Source organism: Mus caroli, unplaced genomic scaffold, assembly GCF_978045245.1.
Source record: "Mus caroli unplaced genomic scaffold, Mus_caroli_1 scaffold_6, whole genome shotgun sequence".
Classification (NCBI taxonomy): domain Eukaryota; kingdom Metazoa; phylum Chordata; class Mammalia; order Rodentia; family Muridae; genus Mus; species Mus caroli.
In genome coordinates, this window is record NW_028227261.1 from 30,640,432 (window position 1) to 30,662,603 (window position 22,172).

General features: G+C 42.9%; 1 protein-coding gene and 1 pseudogene across 6 annotated transcripts; one reads left to right on the top strand and one right to left on the bottom strand.

Annotated features, from left to right (window-relative positions):
• The first annotated feature begins 270 nt into the window (after positions 1-270).
• Positions 271-20,200, top strand: Zmym1 (zinc finger MYM-type containing 1). Of its 6 annotated transcripts, XM_085838941.1 has the most exons (8): positions 271-414; positions 5,100-5,249; positions 5,686-5,945; positions 10,935-11,109; positions 13,914-14,064; positions 14,473-14,601; positions 14,756-14,793; positions 15,508-20,200. In XM_085838941.1, exons 3-8 carry the CDS (start codon positions 5,731-5,733, stop codon positions 17,770-17,772), a joined length of 2,973 nt encoding a protein of 990 aa, XP_085695067.1. In that variant the 5' UTR covers positions 271-414; positions 5,100-5,249; positions 5,686-5,730; the 3' UTR covers positions 17,773-20,200. The 6 variants fall into 6 exon arrangements, with proteins under 6 accessions (XP_085695067.1, XP_085695068.1, XP_085695066.1 ...); XM_085838942.1 differs by lacking the exon at positions 5,100-5,249 and having other exon boundaries at positions 271-499; XM_085838940.1 differs by lacking the exon at positions 5,100-5,249.
• On the bottom strand, positions 8,044-8,555 carry LOC110293568 (large ribosomal subunit protein eL21 pseudogene; annotated as a pseudogene).
• Positions 20,201-22,172: the final 1,972 nt, after the last annotated feature.

Below are 22,172 nucleotides of genomic sequence, written 5' to 3' on the forward strand. Positions count from 1 at the left end.
GGTCTGCAGAGTGAGTTCCGGGACAGTCAGGGGTACATAAGTGAGACCCTGTCTCACATAAAAAAAAAAAAAAAAAAAAAAAAACAAACAAAAAAAAAAAAAAACACGAAAAACAGGCAGCTAAAGATGACATTAAAGATTGCCTAAAACTAAACCCCCTGCCCCGCCCAGTCTACCTCTCCTGCTTAGGCCATCCCCCGCCCCGCGCCCCAGGCGGACCGCGGTGCGCATGCTCAGCCGCAAAGGCCTCCGGGAGAGGGGCGGAGCCGGCGGGGTAGTTTGCACTGCAAAATCCCAGTGGGTGCTTCCCACCGCTGGGTTGGCGACAAATCGTCCGTCCTCGTGGAGCCGCTCAGGCCCGCTTTTCCACAGAGAGGCGGCGTTTCTCCCATCCTGAAGAGGGTGACGCGACAGGTAGGAAGACCACAGTCTCAGGAGAGTCGTGCCCCCGGCCTCCAGGCTTCTTAGCGTCCTGGCCTCTGTGCGGTGACTGAGTTTGGTGCGTTTGGTCTTTTGCGGCTTCTTTCTGTAACTGTCTTCCGTTACACCTGTGGCTCTCTTTCCATTAAGCAGTGTATTTTTCAGACATAAACAGATTCGGTGTGTTGGCCCTTGCCTTTAATCCCATCACGGGAGAGGCAGGGGGTTCTCTGAGTTCGAAGCCAGGCTGTTCTATAAAGTCTGTTCTAGGCCGGTCAGTGCTACTTAATGAGACCTGGGTTCAAAAAACAAAAGAATTGGGCAGGAGAGAGATAGAAGCAAATAGTTTTATCTGTAGAGTTCTGTGAGTGAAATTTGCAAGTTAGCGCTGGCGGTGGCTGCCCATTTCTCTAATCCTGGCAGGGAGGCAGAGGCCATTGGATCTCTTCGTCTACAGTGCTAGTTAGAGGACACCCAAGACTAAATTGAAAAAAAAATCTCAAAAAACGAAAGAAGAAATTTACAGGCCAAAGTTCAAAAAGGATTGGGGTAAACTTGTAATCACCCCAGTTAGTACAAAGAATTTACTTATGCCGGGCGTGGTGGCACACGCCTTTAATCCCAGTACTCGGGAGGCAGAGGCAGGCGGATTTCTGAGTTCGAGGCCAGCCTGGTCTACAGAGTGAGTTCCAGGACAGCCAGGCCTATACAGAGAAACCCTGTCTCGAAAAACCAAAAAAAAAAAAAAAAAAAAAAAAAAAAAAAAGAATTTACTTACATTAACCCAGATATCCAGAAATGGCCATTTTGTGTTACCGTTACATATTAATGCTTTGGAGCTGCCTACATATATAATACATGATATATAATACAGTTAAGTATTTCTCATAATTTTATTATTTTTGTTTTCAAAGTCTCCAAGAAATCTTCCAGTCTAACCTCCTGAGTGCTGAGATTATAGACATGAAGCACTACACTCAACAATTTTATTTTTCTTTTATTGGTATGTGACAAGTTTCTCTTTCCTGAGGAGACGTGTCAAACATCTGTTCACCCTAGATAAAGGCCACAGCAGGCCAGGGTATCTTGGTGAAGCAGTGAGTTTTATTGGAATTACTTACAGGAATATGGGTGAGGGGTTACTTACAGGAGCAGAAAAGACAGCAACAGAACCAAAGTGAACCTAGCATGGATGACAGGTCACAAATGCTGGGAACCTGGAACACACAGCACAAGCCTGCTGCCAGTTCAACAGGTTGGAGAGCATCCTGTCCTAGTGACTCAATTGGTCTAGTCTTCTTCAAGTCAGTATGTCTGATCTCAGAGTCCTATTTGCAACTTGGCTTGTCTGAGAGTGACTCTGTTCTTCACTCTGGGCGGTAAGGGGCCTAGTGAATCTGGTCAGTTTCAGGGACTTGTTGGAGCTGGTTTTGAGTTGCTTACCTTTTAAGGAGCTTCCCTGTGGGTGAAATGGATCAACCTTGAAGAAACCGCCACACCACACATGTCCAGTTGTTGTTTAGCCTTTAGTAAGTCTCCCTGCAGTGGCCTCCAGCTCCCTTAGTAGACACCTGCTTTTGTCTCCTAGGCGTTTAGCTTTGTGTTCTTGCCTCCACACCTAGCAAGTGTGCACCATCATGCCCATCTGCTCTAGGTTCTAGGTCCTTTCAGGTTTACAAGTCTCTACTGGGATTTTGGCTTCACTGCTTCACTTAGGGAACATTGACTTGAGTCTTTCAATAAGCCAGTTATATCTTTCCATTGATTTAAGTCTTCCTTAATTTCCCTTAGCAGTGTTTTGACTTTAGTTTACAAGACTTGACAATTTCTTATTAGATTTATTTCTATATTTGGTGTTTACTTCTACTACCCTCAATGGGACCAAACAGTGCTCTACCCTTGAACTATACCATAGTATCCTATATTTGATGAGTATGTCATAGAAAATAGTTATATTTACTTTTTTTGGTTTTGTTTGTTGTTGTTGTTTTGGGGGGGGGTTCTTTTTCGAGACAGGGTTTCTCTGTGTAGCCCTGGCTATCCTAGAACTCACTCTGTAGACCAGGTTGGCCTTGAACTCAGATATCTGCCTGCCTCTGCCTCCCAGGTGCTAGAATTAAAGGCATGCGCCACCACTGTCCAGCTATATTTACATTTTTTTATTACTAGTGCAAAGAAGTAAAATTTGTTATTTCTGGAGCTGAGATCAACCAAATCCTCAAGCCTTAAATTTTTTAAATATTGACCTTGTTAAAGTTATAGATTCTTTAGGGTTTTCTATATACACAGTCATGAATTCTATGAATAATGACAAAAAATTAGTCTTTTTTGTTTGTTTTGTTTTATGAGACATGGTTTCTCTGTATAGTCCTGACTGTCCTAGAACTAGCTCTGTAGACCAGGCTGACCTCAAACTCAGAGATCCACCTGCCTCTGCCTCCCAAATGCTGGAACTAAAGGCGAGCTCCATCACTTCCCAAGAGTACTCCTTCCCCTCCCCGCACCCCCCCCCCCACCTATTTTACTAAAACCTCTAGTACAAAAAAGAAATAGTAAAAGCGAAATTTTGTTCGTTTTAGGGAACTTTGCAGCCAAGGCTGACCTTGAACTCACACTGATACTTCTGTCTCTGCCTCCTACGAACATGAGCCACCAAATCTAGAAAGAACTTCTAAAATATCAACTAACTTTTTTTTGTTTTGTTTTCTCGAGACAGGGTTTCTCTGTATAGCCCTGGCTGTCCTGGAACTCACTTTGTAGACCAGGCTGGCCTTGGACTTAGAAATCCGCCTGCCTCTGCCTCCCAAGTGCTGGGACTAAAGGCGTGCGCCACCACGCTCAGCTCAACTAACTTTCAATCCTTGGTTCATTCTTTTTTTTTTTTTAATGATTGATTGATTTATTTTATGTATATGAGTACAACATTTCTCTCTTGAGACATACCAGAAAAGAGGGCATCAGATGGTTGTGAGCCACCATGTGGTTGCTGGGAATTGAACTCAGGACCTCTGGAAAAGCAGTCAGTACTCTTAACCACTGAGTCATCTCTCCAGCCCCTGGTTCATTCTTTTGAGACAATAACTCACTTTGCAGTACTGGCTGGCCTAGGACTCAACAAGAGCTCTGCCTGCCTGTATCCTAAGGAGATTAAAAATGTGGGCTATTCCCACCTAAATTACTAACTTTCTATTAAACTGTGACTCAGCCAAATTCCCTTGTAATGTTCTCTCCCTATCCATGAAGAATACATATTCTTCCACGAGCCCTGTGGTTATCTGAAACCAGGCAGTACCAACCATGTATGTTCCATTTAAAGGTGACCCTTTATGAATTGGCTCTTGTTTTATGGAATCTGAGTTGTCAGCATTTCAACTCCTGTGCTTTAAATTTTAGGAGTTTAAATTTAATGTGTGTGGGTGTTCTGCCTGCCTGTATGTCTGCACCATGTGCTTGGTACCCAGGATGCCCTGAGTAGGGTGTTGGATCCTCTGGAACTAGAGTTATGGATGGTGTGAACCAACATGTAGGTACTAGGAATTGAGTCCAGGGTCCTCTAGAAGAACCTTCAGTGCTCTGAACCACTGAGCCATCTCACCAGCCCCTCTTTCACATCATTTTTAAATTAAAAAAAAATGTTAACTTGAATAAAAACACCATAGTAGTCAATCCTATAACTCATAGAATGATGAATAGTTGGCCACACAATTTAAAACTTTAGAATTGCTCGTCTCCAGCTTAGGAGGCAGAGACATTGGAATCTCTGTGAGTTCCAGGACACCCAAAGCTTCAGTAAGAACCTTATTTCAAAACGGTTGGAGGGAACGTTGTTACTTCCAAATATTTCCAAGGAACATTTTTATATTTTAAGATTTATTTATTTATTTTATGTGAGTACACTGTTGCTGTCTTCAGACACACCAGAAAAGGGCATCAGATCCCATTACAAATGGTTGTGAGCCACCATGTGGTTGCTGGGATTTGAACTTGGGACCTTTGGAAGAGCAGTCGGCGCTCTTAACCACTGAGCCATCTCGCCAGCCCCCCAAGTAACATTTTTGGACTGTGGTTCATTGCTGGTAACTCATACCAATAGTAACAGATTACTGTACGTTTGTTTGTTTGTTTGTTTGTTTGTTTGTTTGTTTGTTTTGGCTCTTGGGATAGAAGTGGGTTGAAACTGGCTATCATGTTGCTCACAGTTACCTTGAACTCCTGATCTTTCTTCCTCTGACTTCCAAGCTCTCCTATTTTTGGATTTGGTTTTTTTTTTTAATGTAAGGAGACTCTGTGAAGAAGAAAAGGGCAAGTAAGATGGCTCAGAGGGTAAAGATTCTTGCCCCCAAATCCGATAACCTGTTTGATCCTCAGGCCCTACATGGTATGAGGAGAGAATGAACTACCATAGGTTGTCTTGATACGTGTGTTTCTACCACCCCGAAACAAATAAATAAATGCAATTTAAAACTCCTATGTTGAGAACCTGGAAAAATGGCTTGGTGAGTAAAGATGTTTGCAGTCAAGCCTGCCAGCCTGAGATTAATGGCCAAGACTGACTTCTCCACACATGCCATGCATCGTGAGTACAGTCCCTTACAAGCATGCACACTTCGAGTGGTAATTAAATGTAATTGTTAGAACTTTTACTTAATTATATGTGTATGCACCTATGTGAATTTCAGCACACCACATGTATTCAAGAGCTGGAGGAGGCCAGAAGCTGGGGTTAAATCTCTTGAAACTGGAGTTACAGGTGCTGGGAACTGAACCCAGGTCCTCTGTAAGAGCAACAAAGTGCCCTTAACCAATGAATCACCCTTCTAATCCTAAATGTAAGTCTTAAAATGTTTCCTGGGAAATCCTGGGTAAACGGGAAGGAAGCACACACAGCACACCATAGCTTGGTGCTCAGGGCAGTTATGTGAAGGATCCAGCAGGCTCTCCCTTAATTTGCCATTTTCTGTTGAGTTGGCCAGTTGCCTTGAGTATACTTTGTACATTATTTTCAATTCTCTATTTTAAAAGAGCATTGTCAAATCCAACAACCCAAAATTCAGGAGAAAAGAAACTCCACATTTTCATACAGTGGTAATAGAATTAATCATAACTTTTTTTTTATCAGTCAGATAGCCAAGTTAGTCTGTTTTCTAAAATTGCCTCTATTATGCTATTGTGGGTTCAGTTTCATATCCAGAAGTAGCCTCTAAAATGAAAGGTATGTGCTTGTTTTATGTAAATGGAAATTCTGTTTTCTTCCTATTTCTCAAGCCCCACAGTTGACTGTCTTCTCTCCTCTCACCTGACTTGAATAAAATGCTTCCTGCAGTTCCAGGCACAGCTGTTCGACTCTCCTGTGCCAAATGTAAAAGAGTTTTTCAGGAGGGACAAACAGCTTTTCAGAGGAAAGGGTCTGCTGAGCTTTTCTGCTCAAGACTATGCATTGATGGGTGCCCTTCACCTGCTGTGTCTCCACCTTCACCTGCTGTGTCTCCAGCTCCTCTCAAAAGGATGTGCTTAAATTGCTCCAGGTATGGAAGTCTAAGCAAGGCCTCTTATTTTGCTGCATAGATCTTTGGTCAGAGTCTTGGTTATCATTTTAAGTTATCATTTTATATGCTTTCGTCTTCTCTGAAGATGGAAACCATAGGTAAGTGAAAGAATTTGCTTCTGCTTCCAGTCCCTTTTAAGATCACGCAGAACTCATTTTGATTGTTTACACAGGTTACATGGAAGGGTGGAGAAGCCTTGAGACTCTCTTTGTTAGAGTTTTATTAAATAAATGTGAGCCTTGAGAGCATCGAATAGGATGGTTTCTATGCTCAGAACGTGGATAACGTGTGGGGTTTTGGTTTGGGGTTGGTTGGTTTGGTTTGGTTTGGTTTGGTTTTTTTGAGTCAGGGACTCATTCAAGATGGTTTTCTTATGTTTACTCCCAGTTCCCAGTTTTTTGTTTTGAGTTAGGGTCTCAAATGTATGTATGTAGCGAGGAGTTCACTGTGGAGAGCAGGTTGGAGTTGAACTCAGAGGTACTCCTGTCTCTGCCTTCCAAGTGCTGAGACCACAGGAGTGTTCACCACACTGGACTACCTACACTACTAATAGGCTCGCAGACCTTTGCTTCGATCCTTATTTGGCTGGCACTTCCAATGCTGTCTTTTGTTTAAAGTTCTATTTTCTTGATCTCTACCTAACTTTATCTCTTCTTTTGTTTTCTTTTTTCTTTTCTTTTCTTTTCTTTTTTTTTTTGTTTGTTTGTTTGGTTGGTTGGTTGGTTTTTTGGTTTTTTTTCGAAACAGGGTAGCCCTGGCTGTCCTGGAACTCACTTTGTAGACCAGGCTGGCCTCGAACTCAGAAATCTGCCTGCCTCTGCCTCCGGAGTGCTGGGATTAAAGGCGTGCACCACCACACCTGGCTTTTTTTTTTTTTTTAATTTTTTTTATATTATTTTGTGTATGAGTGTTTTCTCTACTTGTATGTGTGTGTACCACATACATACCTGTGCCTGCAGAGGGCCTTTGATCCCTTGAAATTGCCATTACAGGTAGTTGTGAGCCACTGTGTGGGTTGCTGGGAATTAAACACAGGTCCTCTGCAAGAGCAGTTGTGAGCACTGCCCCACCTTTCTGGCCCTCCCTTTTGTTTTCTCCAAGTCTACAGTACTATACTATGTCCAGTTTTCCTTTGGCTATAAGTTATAGGGCATTCTCTTCGGTCTACTTTCTCTTTCTGCAGAGTCCTAAACCTGGAAGGGACATTAGAGATCACCCAGTGCAGACCTTTTCTTTTGGTTTTGAGGAAACTGAGGCCCTGAGGAGTTAAGGCACTGTGTTGCTATGGTTAGCATATACGCACTACATTTCTTCAGCCCCAGCTTTGCTACATGTCACAGGCGTTGAAAAGACTCATGCAAGAAAGAATTTGCTGTGTAAGTTGTTCTCTTAAGGAGTAACAATCAGGTATGATGAGCAGAAATAGACAACCTTGGCTTCCTCTGGAATATATATATGTATGTATGTATGTGTGTGTATATATATGTGTGTGTGTGTGTATTGGTTCAAAGGTGATAGTCATCTTAAACTGGGAGAGGCCACCATTTATTCAGAATAACAATATGTTTCTATTGGCACTTTTTAGATCTATTTTATTTTGCATGTATGGGTATTTGGCCTGCATGTTTATATGTGTACCACATGCCTTCCTGGGGAAGTTGGAATAAGATGTTCTATTTTCTGGAGCTGGAGTTATGGATGGTTGTAAACCTCCATGTGGATGCTAGGAACTGAGCCCAGGTCCTCTGGAAAAGTAGCAGTGCTCTGAACCTCTGAGCCATCTCTGCAGCCCCTTTATTGAGACTTTAAAAAATTTCACATTCCACAACATCTTTTGGTTTTCTCAGACAGGGTGTCTCTGTGTAGCTCTGGCTGTCCTGGGCTTTGCTCTACAGATCAGGCTGGCCTCAAACTCACAGAGATCTCCTGCCTCCGCCTCTTGAGTGCTGGGATTAAACGCATGCACCACTGCCTGACTGAAGTCCCAAAATTTTAAGTAATTTTTAAGGCTTCTTTTTTTAGCAATGACTTAATATCTTTTTTTTCGTGGTGCTGGTATTTTATTTCTTTGTGTACATTAGGCCATGAATTCGTATGGAATGGGCTCCAACAGCTCAGACTCTTTTCCGTTAGTCCTCACAAAGTGTGCTTCTCTGGGTGGTGCAGGCTGGCGCTTCAGCTGCACCCAGGTGCCCTTCTCTTTGGCTTCCTTTTTCTTCTGGTTGTTCTCCTTCACCCGCTTCAGGAAGCTGTCCCTGCTCTTTGAGTGCTTGATGTGCTCAATCCGCACATTGATCCTCTTGGCCAGAATTTTGCCCTTAACCTGCTTGTTGACAGTGATGTCCACGGCATGCTGGGTTACATTGTAGACTCTTCCGGTTTTGCCGTGGTATAGCACTTATGGAGCATTCCTTTTTGAACAGTGCCCATTCCCTTGATGCCTACAATATTACCCTCCTTGTAGATTCGCATGTATGTGGCCAAAGGAACAACGCCATGTTTCCTAAAAGGCCTAGAGAACATGTACCGGGTGCCTCTCCTCTTTCCTTTTGTGTTCGTCATTTTGGCAAGTTGCTGGAAGATGGCTGCGGCGGCTGCTGATTTAATATCTTTAACTAATACTTAATGGTTTTGTTTAATGAAGCAAAATGAAGGATAACTTTGAAGATGACATTTAAAAATATTAGAAAGGGGAGACTTTTTATTGAAAACTATTAAGATATGTTTAAGAAACATTTCCACACTTTAGTATTGGAAATAAAAAGAAATCCTGAAGACAAATCATTCCGGTCCAAACTAGGCCGGTTCAGTAAATAATGTTTAATTATTTATAGGCAGCCGAGGTGGCGCACGCCTTTAATCCCAGCACTCGGGAGGCAGAGGCAGGCGGATTTCTGAGTTCGAGGCCAGCCTGGTCTACAAAGTGAGTTCCAGGACAGCCAGGGCTATACAGAGAAACCCTGTCTCGAAAAACCAAAAAAAAAAAAAAAAAGAATTGATCAAGCTAGAGATGGCAGGTACAGGTTTCCTAAAATTTCTCATTTTTCTTTAATGATTTATTTTTATGTTATGTACATTGGTGTTTTGCCTGCATCTTTGTCTGTGCGAAGGCGTGTGAGAGTGTCAGGTTGTGGAGTTACAGACAGCGGTGAGCCACCATGTGGGTGCTGGCAGTTGAACCCTGGTCCTCTGGAAGAGCAGTCAGTGCTCTCAACAGCTGAGCCTTCTCTCCAGCCCCTTCTCATTTTTCCTTAAAAGTTTAGCAGTAAATACTGTGAGTTGTTTCCCTTGAAATGGCAGCCTTCATTTTCCTGAAAATAGCTGCTTGATGTCCCCCTCTAAACAATAGTTTAGCATATAGTCTCATAGAAATATAATTCATTAAAAAAAGATGACTAAGAGCCGGGCGTGGTGGCGCACGCCTTTAATCCCAGCACTCGGGAGGCAGAGGCAGGCGGATTTCTGAGTTCGAGGCCAGCCTGGTCTACAAAATGAGTTCCAGGACAGCCAGGGCTACACAGAGAAACCCTGTCTTGAAAAACCATGGACCATTTAGAGACTACCGTATCCAGGGATCCATCCCATAAGCAGCTTCTAAACGCTGACACCATTGCATACACTAGCAAGATTTTGCTGAAAGGACCCAAATATAGCTGTCTCTTGTGAGACGATGCCGGGGCCTAGCAAACACAGGAGTGGATGCTCACAGTCAGCTATTGGATGTATCACAGGGCTCCCAATGGAGAAGCTAGAGAAAGTACCCAAGGAGCTAAAGGGATCTGCAACCCTATTGTTGGAACAACATGATGTACTAACCAGAACCCCGGAGCTCTTGTCTCTAGCTGCATATGTATCGAAAGATGGCCTAGTCGGCCATCACTGGAAAGAGAGGCCCATTGGACTTGCAAACTTTATATGCCCCAATATAGGGGAATGCCAGGGCCAAAAGAATGGGAATGGGTGGGTAGGGAAGTGGGGGGCGCTATGGGGGACTTTTGGGATAGCATTGGAAATGTAATTGAGGAAAATATGTAATAAAAATATTAAAAATTAAAAAACAAAAAAAAGAAAAAAGAAAAACCAAAAAAAAAAAAAAAGATGGCTAAGGTATAACTCAGACTTTCTGTGTAGTCTGTCTAGAGACAGTAGTCCACCACAACATTTCAGTGCTTTATGCCATGTCCCCTTTAATCCCTGTGCTGGTTAGCTTTTCTCAGTTTGACATGAAAGGTTCATCAGAAGGAAAGAACCTTGATTGAGAAAGTGCTTCCATCATTGGCCTGTAGACAAGGAGGTTTTCTTGATCCATGATTGATGTGGGAGGGCCCGCCTCACTGTGAGTGGTGCCACCCTTGCTCTGTGTTTCCAACTGGACAGTCAGCCAGGAAGCAGATCCCTCTGTGGTCTCAGGTCCTGCCCTTCCTTCAGTGATAGATTATGACCTGGGAGTTGTAAGAGGACATAGACCCTTTCCTGGTCACAGTCAGTGGACCTGATCCACAGCAGTAGAAGCAAACTAGGACAGTCAGGCGAATATTCAAGTTTATTTATTCTTTTACCTGCTTTTAGTCTGTGTATTTAGGGCATGCATTGCCCTTGGAGTCCAGAAGAGGGCACTGGATCCCCTGGAACAAGAATTACAGACAGTTGTGAGCTGCCATGTGGGTGCTAGGAATTGTCAAGGTTCAAATTAACTTGAAAATGTTGTTTTATTGACAGCATCCTTAATTTCTGGAACTAAGTTGTTTTACAGTAAAAACATGGCAGAAGGATCCCAAGAGCTCACTGCCCAACCAGCATCGTCCATACAGTGATTCTTGCTCCCAATTCAGTGAGAAACTGGGTCAGGACAATAAAGAGAGCTAGAGGGAAAAATGCCCAACGCCTTGCTCTAAGCCCCTCATGTGTACACACAGAAACTCATAATATTTATTGTTCTATTAACAAGCATTTATTGTTTGTTTTTAGAGACATTTTAAGTCTAAAGGATATGAAGAGTGTCCAGTTGGAGGACAGTAGTTGTGACAAAAACTTTTGTAGCCAGTCTTGTCTTATATCATATGAAGAAAAAAGAAAACCACATGTTACCATATATCCTGATGGCAGTTTGCCTAAGTGCAGCATGTGTCAGAAGACATCTACTGTAAGTTTCCAATTTTTTTAACGTTTAGAAGAATTTTTGTCATTCTGCTTAAATGTCGTTTGTTGCTATTGTTCTGGTCTTGGCAGAAAGTCCTACCTTTCACATTTTCGTTCTGCTGACAAGTTTCCTTGTGAACTGGTGAAAGCTGTGATCTATAATCTGTCCCACATACTTCAGGGGGAAGAGTGTCCTTACTTGAGTAGTGCAAAGATTACTAATTCATAGAAGCAGGGGAGCAAAAAGAGCTGCTGGTCCGTGAGCGTGCTTGGTGTCATTGGGGAAATCTTTGGTTGATGGTTAATGAACATGAAAAGGACCTTTGGGTGCCCCCAAGAACAGAGAAGCTAGCCTTGCTTTGTGGACTAAATGAGATGAGCACAGTTACTGGTTTGATCCTTTTTTATGAATTAGAACGATTATTTATCTTTATCACTACATGATCTTTAGTAATGTGGTAATGCATAATCTTAGTATTTGAGAGACACAGGCAAGCAGATCTCTCTCTGAGCTTGAGGCCAGTCTGGCTTGCAGAATGAGTTCCAGAACAGCCAGAACTACAGAGAAACCATATCTTTTATTATTATTATTAGATATTTTCTTCATTTACATTTCAAATGCTATCCTGAAAGCCCCCTATACTCTTCCCCCCCCCCCCGAAACCATATCTTGAAAAAACAATAATATATAACTCATACTGAATACTTCGGAATATCAAGAAATCAAAATCTGCAGCAACTCCTCTGGTATAATCATGGTTGAGTGTGCCCTGATCCATTTCCTGACTGCCTGGTGCTGTCAGTGTCTTGAGCTGCCGGCAGAGTGTGTCTGTGAGAGCTGGACGTAGAGCTCAGTGGGAGAGCTATTGCTTAGCATAAGTGTCCAGCCCAAGCATATACAAAAGCAAGGATCCTTCTGTCTGGAAGGGTGAATTGCACGAGCATTTTATGGTTTGCTGGCAGGATGAGGAGCCAGGTGTGATGGCTCATGCCTCTAATTGTCAAGTAGATCTCCGTGAACTCATCCTGGTCTGTGTAACCCAAGTTCCAGACCATCCAGAAAAGTCTAAAATGAAAATTATCCTGTGCTTTCCCCCTGCCCCTGAAATTTCAAGACAGGGTTTCTCTGTGTAACCTTGGCTAGACCTGGCTCTGTAGACCAGGCTAGCCTGAAATTCAAGAAATCTGCCTGCCTCTGCCTCCCTAAGGCTTGGATTAAAGGTATGTACCGCCATGCCTTCCTTGTTCTTTCTTTATTTTTAAAGATTGATTTATTTAGGAGCTGGAAAGGTGGCTCAGCACTTAAGATCCAGAGGACCCAGTAAATTCCCTTACCCATATGATGCTCATAACTACCTATAACCCGAAGTCCAGGGATCTGGTGCCCTGTTCTAGACACTGCAGGAGCTACATGCACATGGTGCATACATTCACTCATAAGAAACCTGACACCCTGAGTACAATCCTCAGGAGCCGCATGGTGGCAGGAAAGAGTGAGCTGACTGAAGTTGTCTTCTGACTTTCACTTGCATGGAATGATGTCCCCCACACACATACAAATAAATAAATAGAACTTTTTTGAGGATTTATTTGTTTCCATTTATGTGCATAGGGGTGTGTTTACACATCTGTTTAGGTGCCCATGGATGCAAAAGAGGATGTTATATTCTTGGGACAGGAATCAGGGAACTGTATGTAACTCAGCACGGGTGCTCGGAAACTGCCTTGAGTAGGAAGTGCTCTTAACTCCTGAGCCATCTTCCCAGCCCATTTCCTGGCTCTCCTATCAATATTCTCGTCTCCACAGAAAAGAAACGCTGTGTAGTTTTGTTCATATTGTGTACCAAAAAGCAGTTCTGTTCCACTGTTGCTTTCAGTGATGTAGAAAGATTAGATGGTGAAACTCCTCAGTCTACAGCCTCTCTTTGTCCCGTGCTTACTGAATTTGCTGCATTCTGCATCCTGTTTGTATGCTGCTTTCTCACAATAGGATTGTCATTGTTTTCTGGGTTGGGGGTTAATTTTTGAAGACAAGGTCTCTGTGTAGCCTTAGCTGTCTTGGAGCTCACTATGTTAGGCTGGCCTCTGAACTGACAGAGCTCTACCTGCCTCTGCCTCCTGAGCTGGAGTTAAAGGCATGCGACACTACACCCAGGTGTGCTTGATTCTTTACCAGGAAGTTAGCCTAGGACAACAGTTCTCAACCTGTGAGTCTCCACCCCTTTGGAGGTCGAATATCAGATATCAGACATATCAGATATTTACATTGTGATTAATAACAATAGAAAAATTCCAGTTATGAAGTAGCAATGAAATAATTTTGTGGTTGGGAGCTACCATAACATGAGAAACTGTATTAAAGAGTCACAGCATTAGGAAGGTTGAGAACCTCTGGCCTGGAGGGACAGGTATGGCCCCAGTATCGTATAGTAGATATTAAGTACCCTTTTCTTGTTAGCCCTGGTGCAAGGGCTCATGTCCAAGGAACAAAACTAATTCAATTTGTGTTCTTATCCAGTAGGCTTTAGTTGCCTGGGATAATAAACTTCTTTGGTGGCCTTTCTTTTCCTTGAAAATACATTATTACTATTACTGTAGCTATTAAATGGTAGAATAGTTTTCAGATAAGCTTATCAAATTGCCTCATTTGGTTTGTGTAGCCTAGACTCTCTTCTAGTTTTTAAGGAAGTATAAAGAATTATTGTTTATTCTATTTCAGCTAAAAGCAGTTACAGTAGCATGCTTAGTGTTTTTAGTATTGTATGTGTTGTATCAGAAATATGAATATTATTTTTAATCTTTAAACAGAAACCACCCAGAATACTTAGATCTTCCCCTTGCAAATCCCTGCAACTGTCCGATGAGATGATTGTGATTACTAACCACTTGGGGAACGTAGAGGTTTACTGCTCTGTTTGCTTTTCTTCATACAACAGTGCTGTGATGGAATCTTCTTCAGGTAATGCCTAACGGCCTCAAGCTGTACTGTGTACTGCAATATAACTACACTTCGCTGTTAATTTATAGCTCTGATTAACTTCCATATTAAAGTAACTTAAAATTCCCAGTGAGTGCTGGAGAGATGTCTTAGCAATTAGGAGTGCTTGCTGTTCAATCATGAGGACCCAAACTCAGATCCTAGCACCATGTAAAAACATTCACCTCGAAAATGAAATGATCTTAAATCCAAACAGACGGGTAATGGTGTCAGCCCAGACTGTCTGAGGCCCGGGCTCGATGCCCACCAGGTGTGACGGTGGGCAAGCACTCTCCCACTGAGTTATATGACCCTCAGCACAAAACCACTTACTATTAGACCCTGTTTTCTGCTTGGCTATAACAAACTAATTTTGTTTATTTTTGTCAGTTAATGTATCCGTGGTGCACAGTTCTTCAAAAGAGAATCTCTGTCCAAAGAAATATCCAGTTATAAGCAATATAATGTCGTTAGTAAATACTCATGTTGACCTGGTCGTGGACACTGATCTCTTACAAGGTAAACAGACATTTGACATAAACAGTGTTTTGTCATATTGTTGAATCTGTCTGTCTGTCTGTCTGTCTGTCTGCTGATCTGAAATAAGCTTCATGAGCTTATGGTGCTATTAAAGTGTAAAATCTCAAATATGTGCTTGAATTTGTCTCAACAGGTACACTTTCTTCTCTACCGACAAATGTCATCGTGAGTGTAAGTTTTATCCTGATTTTTAAAAATTATTTATTTATTTATATGAGTACACCATAGCCGACTTCAGACACCCCAGAAGAGGGCATTAGATCCCATTACAGATGGTTGTGAGCCACCATGTGGCTGCTGGGAATTGAACTCAGGACCTCTGGAAGAGCAGTCAGTGCTCTTAACCACTGACCTTTTATGGTTGGTTTGTTTGTTTTTGTTTTTTTCGAGACAGGGTTTCTCTGTGTAGCCCTGGCTGTCCCGGGACTCACTTTGTAGACCAGGCTGGCCTCGAACTCAGAAATCCGCCTGCCTCTGCCTCCCGAGTGCTGTGATTAAAGCCGTGCGCTACCACGCCCAGCTTTGATTGACCATTTTTAAGACAATATCTCACTATGTAACTCTTGCTGGCCTTGAACTCACAGAAATCCACCTGCCTCTAGAGTGCTAGGACTAAAGGTGCATGCCACCACGCCCAGCTTCCTTTTGAGTGAATAGTTCTAGTCATCTGAGTAATAGAAATATTTCTCTGCTGTTAGATACCTAGAGCTCCTTTAAACACTGAATGCTGAATTTAGATGGCAATTAATTATGTTAGTGCTGCTTATAGAAAATCCTATACTATAACTTGTTCATTTTACTGTGTTACTGCAATGGATATGTTTTGATATTTTTATTATTTGAAAACTGCTTAAACAAGTATTATTTTACCATTTCTGTCCTAAGAACTCAGCCAGTGAGTCCAGCAGTGGTGTTGGTGATAGTGCGGACCAGCCAGGCCTCCTCCCACCTTGCTCGGTGCTCTGTGAGGACACAGCTGCTCCCAGTGAGGGAGTACAGAACAACAGTGAGAAATCCATGAAAGGAAATGATAGGTTGTATCTCTCAAAGTCCACATCAACAGAACAAAACATTAAGACAGACCCTCTGGTAGAGTCCTGGAGCCCAGGTTTCCAGCATCTGCATCCCAGCACTGCAAACAATATCGCATTCTGCTATTCTTGCTACTTGTTCTTCCAGAAAAAATTTAGCTGTCGGAGAGAAGCTTTTGCAACCCAAGGAACTGCTGACTGGGAGAAAATGCTGGAAATTTTCAGAAAGCATGAAGAGAGTGACATGCACTTAAAGTCACTGCAATTTTGGAGGCAATACCAGTTTCTCGATGCTGTTCCGCATGACAATTCATCTGTTTATTCAAAAATGATTGAAGGAAATAAAAAGTATCTCAGGCTCATCATTGAGAACATTTTATTTCTTGGAAAACAGTGCTTGCTGTTAAAAGGGAATGACCAGTCTGTTTCACCCATGAGTAAAGGCAGTTTTTTGGAGTTACTAGAGCTTCGAGCAAGAGATAGAGGAGAAGTATTTCCGCTCATGAGTTCTCACGTGGACTTCTATAGCAGCACGCTTGTCCAGGAGGAGATTATTGACATGATAAAGGGTGAACTGTTGCGAGACCTCGTGAGTGAGATCAACGCCGCCTCAGCCTTTTCAATAATCTGTGAGGAGCTAGCAGGTAGTGCTGCTGAGAGACAGATTTCCGTGTGTGTGAGGTACCCACAAAAGACGCCAAGTGCTGTCTTGGTTAAGGAAAGGTTCCTGGGGTTTGTGACTGCCGAGGAGGTGACTGGGGTCCACGTGCATGGGCGGATCAAAGCTTACCTGCAGCAGGTTGGGGTTGATTTTAATAAAATATGTGGCCAAGCCTATGATAGTGCCACAAATTTTAGGGTAAAATTGAATGAAGTTGTAACAGAATTCAAGAAGGAAGAGCCAAGAGCTCTCTATGTGCATTGTCACGCCCATTTTTTTGAGTTAGCAGTGATTAGCTTCTGTAAGGAGGTGAAGGAGCTCCGAGAGGCACTAAACACTCTCTGCTCTTTGTTCAACACGGTTCATGTGTCTGAAGAAATGTTGGCAAGTTTGCAAACCATGTGTAAGCTAAGTCTGAATAAAACTTGTAAGAAACACATGTCACAGTCATGTTGGCCAGCCCACGACCATTTGCTGCTGGCCCTGAAGGAGTGCCTTCCGGAAGTCGTCGAGGTGCTGGCGTCGGTTTCGCGCAGGTGTGCAGGCACGGCTGTGGCTGCCGAGCTGGAGGACCTGTTGGCCATGGTTACCAAGTTTGAATTTATATTTTGTTTGAAATTTCTTTATCGAGTACTCAGTATCACAGGGATTCTTTCTAGAGAGTTTCAAAGTGAAACTCTTGACATCTTTTCTTTGTTTTCAAAAATAGAAGCAATTTTGGAATGTTTATCTTCTGAAAGGAATGATACATATTTTAAAACTATCTGGGATGGAGCAGATGAAATATGTGAAAAGATAACCAGTAAGGGTTTTGATGTTGAGAAACCCTCTTTTCAAAAAAGAAGAAAAATTCAAAGAACAGTAGATCCTGACAACTCAGAGCATATGTTTTTTCCTACTTCAGCAGATGAACAATATAAAATTAATATTTACTACCAAGGTCTGGACACTGTATTAAAAAATTTAAAGTTATATTTTTCAGAGTTTGACTATTGTAAAATGAAACAAATTTCAGAGCTGTTACTTAAGTGGAATGAGCCATTAAATGAAGGAACAGCCAAGCACATCCAGGAATTCTATAAGCTTGATGCAGACATCATTCCTGAGCTCCGATTTTACCGGCAGTATGCAAGTTTCAACTTCATCACAGAGAATGGGTCCTTAAGCTTCATTGACCTGGGCTGTTTGTTTATTCAGCATGGTCTCCACAATAATATTCCTTGTATCACGAAGCTGTTGCATATTGCTTTATCTTGGCCAATTACTTCAGCAAATAATGAGAAGTCATTTTCCACGCTGTCTCATCTTAAAACATACTTACTTCGTACCATGGGACAAGAGAAACTTAGTAGCCTGGCTCTGATAGCTGTTGAGCAGGAACTGGTAAATAAACTGATGGAACCTGAAAGACTGGGGGAAATTGTCGAAAAGTTCATTAGTCAAATGAAAGATACGTGAGACAAACTTGCAACTTTGAGCTTAATTAAAAGAATTCTGAGGTTTTATTAGAATCCTAATGAAGTTTTGTTTGTTGGAGGTTCTTTGAGATAGATAGGGATCTTGCTGTGTAGCCTAGGCTAGTCTTGAATTTGTAAGCTCTTGAGACTGATTAACCCTCTTACCTTCTCCTTTAAAGTATCCCAGTTGACATATTGTGTCTTAGGCACATCTCCATTTAATACATTTACTGAGCAGCTACTATATACCAGGTAGTAGGATCCGTGCTGGAGGTACAGGAGCCTAGAGTCAATGGAACATGGTTTTTTCTAATATAGAAGTCTCGTAAGCCTGGCACAGCGGCACACTCCCAGAACCCCCCAGACTAGACTGGGACTCACTGGTAACATACTTAACTTCCCTAGAATGCATAAGGCCCAGATTCAATTCCCAGTGCCAAGGAAGTCCTGGAATACCATCATAACTGCTAGTGACCATGTGCATTGTTCAATAAATTTTTAACTAAAAACCATTGCTGGGAAGAGAATAATTCTACAGAAGCAAAAAATTAGAGGCCTAACTGGAACAAGACCATGCTACCAGCAGAGAGATGCAGAGTGGCTGTGAGGTTAAGGTTTGAAGTACAGAGTAGGTGGACCAGGCAGTGGTTTTTCTCTTAACAACTGCATCAGCTCATTCCGAGAGGAAAAAGATAAAGGAAGTAGGGAGTTTAGCAAGGCTGATTGAGCTTTGGTTCTCAGCTACCTGCTTCGTTAAAAGAATAAAGACAGAGGTTAAGCAGGTGGCACCTGACCATTCAGGATCAAGGAACTCATTTCAGGTTCTCAACCCCCAACTTAGGCAGTTCAGAGCGTCAGCCGAATTCTGGGCTCCCAGTAGTCACTTAGTTGTGCTGTCCTTATTCTCCAGAAGAAGCCAAAAGCCAGAGCAGAGGGAGTCCAGCCTTCATGCCTTTATAGAGGGGACCTGGTGCAGATAGCATTCCCTCTGGGCTGCACACAGAGTAGCGCCTCCGAGACTAGAATCAATTCCACGGGAGCCACAAGCCCCTGGAGTTGCTCCATGGTCTGTCTCCATTTCCCTTAGATCTCATCTGCTGAACTGTACCTGTGCTAGCAAGTCCTTCTCCAGCCTCTGTGTCCTCAGGGTGGACATGATGTGGACAAAACGTATTGGTTCTCCAGTTGTCTGCTTAGTCCCATCTTCATTGACTGGGCCCTTATTACACCACGGCCTAGTTTGTGCCAAACTTCACTTGGATTCCCTATGGCCTCTGCCAGAGGTGTCTTGCTCTGTTGCTAACCACCCAGCCCTCACTCTCGGGCATAATGCACCCTGAGTTCACAGACCTGCATGGATTTGAAAAAGGTAAAAGTCCTAGCTATCCTTAGCTGTGCCGTGAAACTGAGTCCAGCAGGAGTGATGAGCAGTCAGGGACAAGGCTGTCTTCAGGTGTGGGGATCCTGGGACTCCAACATGCAGGAAGGGGCTCTACCACTTGGGACTCTAGGATCGGTACCTGCCATGGTGGGGAAGTTAGGGATAGGCTAGCAGAGCTAGGCCATTTCTTATACTAGAGGAAGCAGTCCTCAGCATGCGTCTAGATAGAATATACCTTTAGTCCCAGTACTTGGGAAGTAAGGGCAGATGGATCTCTATAACTCTGAGACCAGCCTGATGTACAGAGCTAGTTCCAGGACGGCCAAGGCTACACAAACAAATCATGTCTCCACCAAAAGAGAAAACAGAAGTCTTTTCTAGGAGAACATGTAGAAGTGGAGGTAGGGCTTGAGGTCTTGTGCCTCTTATACTTCAGGTAGTCTCCAGGCATAGTTTTACACTCCTGCCAGCATGTCTGCCTTTGTTCTACATTGTCCCATGGTTGTTACTGTCACTCTCTTCTAGTTCTGAACTCATTAATAGCTGCTTGTTGGAAATAGTTGACCTTGTTTATTCCTTTTTTTTTTTAATTGTTTGATTTTTGTTAAGTTCTTTAAGCCATGACCTTTTCTCTGAAATCAGCTTCCTCTTCCACAGTGTTAGGGTTTTATTTGCTCTGATGAGACACTGTGACCTAAGGAACTCTTAGAAAGGCAAACACTGGGGCTGGCTTACAGTTTGGTGCCAAGTTTGGTCTATTATCATCATGGTGGAAAGCATAGCAGCATGCAGGCAGACTTGGTCCTGGAGGAGCCAAGAGTTGTATATTCTTGATCTGAAAGCAGCCAAGAAGAGACTGTCTTCAGTAGGCAGGTAGGAGGAGGCTCTGATACCATCTTGGGCAGAACCTGGGCATGGTGCCTCAAAGCCCACCCCCACAGTGACACACTTCCTTCAACAAGCCCATACCTGCTAACAGTGCTACTCCCTGAGCCAAGCATATTCAAAACACCACACACATGTAGTTTTTAGGTTTTTTGGGTTTTTTTTTTTTTGGGGGGGGGGTGGTTGTTTTTCAAGGCAGGGTTTCTCTGTGTAGCCCTGGCTGTCCTGGAACTCACTCTGTAGACCAGGCTGGCCTCGAACTCAGAAATCTGCCTGCCTCAGCCTCCCGAGTGCTGGGATTAAAGGTGTGCGCCACCACACCCAGCGTAGTTTTAGTTTTGATTATTTAATTTCCATCTTGTCCAACAATCAAGATTGATGGATTTCGCCCCTAAGCCCCCAAATTTGGTAGATGTCTCACACCCCTTCTGGAAAGTAGAACAGGTATCTTTGTCAAGTACTTATTATGTAACTTAGTACTTTGCAAGTTACATTAGTGCTCTCAATAGCCTAAGAAGTAGGTTTTTGGGTGCTCAAGAGATTGTGGAGTAGTTAAGGTTACTCTTCCAGAGAACCCTTGGTTCAAGTCCTAGCACCTACATGGCCAGCTCACAATGGCCTACAACTCCAGTTCCAGAGGATCCAGTACCCTTACATTCACACACATGAAGGCAAAACACCAAACAAAAATAAATCATTAAGTTTACTCCTTTAAATGGTTACAAAGCACCCAACTAGTAAAGATCAAAGATATAAAACAGGTGGTCCACGGATGGTATGATACCTTTAAGCCCAGCCATTGGAGGCAGAGCAAGGTGGATCTCTGTGAGTAGGAGGCTGTGCTGATCTACAGGGTTAGTGCCCAGATAGCCAGAACCACGTAGACCCTGTCTCTAAATACATCAGTATATTTTTCTTGGTGTGTTTGGGAAAGACCCGTGTGTAAGTCAGAAGGTTCTTGTCTTCATCACATTGAATGAAAGCATCCTTTCTATTTTGCTGCTTCTGATTTGTGAGGGACTTACAAGCTTATCTTTTTTGAAGTTGGTGGTTTGGTTTTTCAGGACGGAGCTTCTCTGTGTAGCCCTGGCTGGCCTTGAACTCAAAGATCTGCTTGGGAGATCTTGGGAGGCCGGGAAACATAAAATGAATAAGCTCCCAGCCAGTCACAAGACTGAATGTCCGTGCCCTCACCTTGGTGCCTGTGTTGCTACGCTGTGCTTTTTCTCAACTCAGGGTGTTTTCTGGTGGATTGATTTATTGGGATGTAAGTTGTTCCTAAACTAAGGGACATCTATCCAAACTCAGGAAAGTGTGAGTGCGTGTGTATTAACCACATGCTCAATCAAAGAAACTACTTTTTAGGCCCTTTTGGGCAGGAAGGGGTCTATGTAGACTTTGCTGGCCTTAAACTCACAGAGATCCACCTGTCTCTGCCTCTGGGGTGCTGGGATTAAAGGTGTGTCCCACCAGTCCTAGCCTTTTAAATGATTTGTATGTTGGAGGGTGGAGGTAATGTAGTTCTCTTACAGAATCAAACTCAGGTAGTTGTGAATAGTAGCAAAGTTCTTATTTATATATATATTCACACTTTTATATCTCACAGTCTCTTCTGTGTATATGAATATGCTTAGCTTATCTTCAGACACACTAGAAGCCATCGGATCCCATTACAGATGGTTATGAGCCACCATGTGGTTGCTGGGAATTGAACTCAGGACCTCTGGAAGAGCAGCCACTAATCCTAATCACTGAGCCATCTCTCCAGCTCAGTAGTAAAATTCTTTATCAACTGAGCCATCTTTAAGGTGCCTGCATTTCTATTTTTTTAATTATATATTTTCTTTATTTACATTCAAATGTTATCCCCCCTCCTGATTTCCCCTGCGAAAACCCTCTATACCATCACTCCTCCCCCAGCTCACCAACCTACCCACTTCCGCTTCCTGAATTTCTACTTTTTATTCATAAAATTAAAATAGTGCAAAAACGTAGCTGGTGGCAGAGCTCACTTGCTTAGCATGCACAGAGCTCTGGATCAGGCCCCAGAACTGCAAAATTAAAGGCAGGGAAAAAGAAAAGAAAAAAGGGACTGGAGAGATGGCTCAGTGGTTAAGAGCACTGACTGCTCTTCC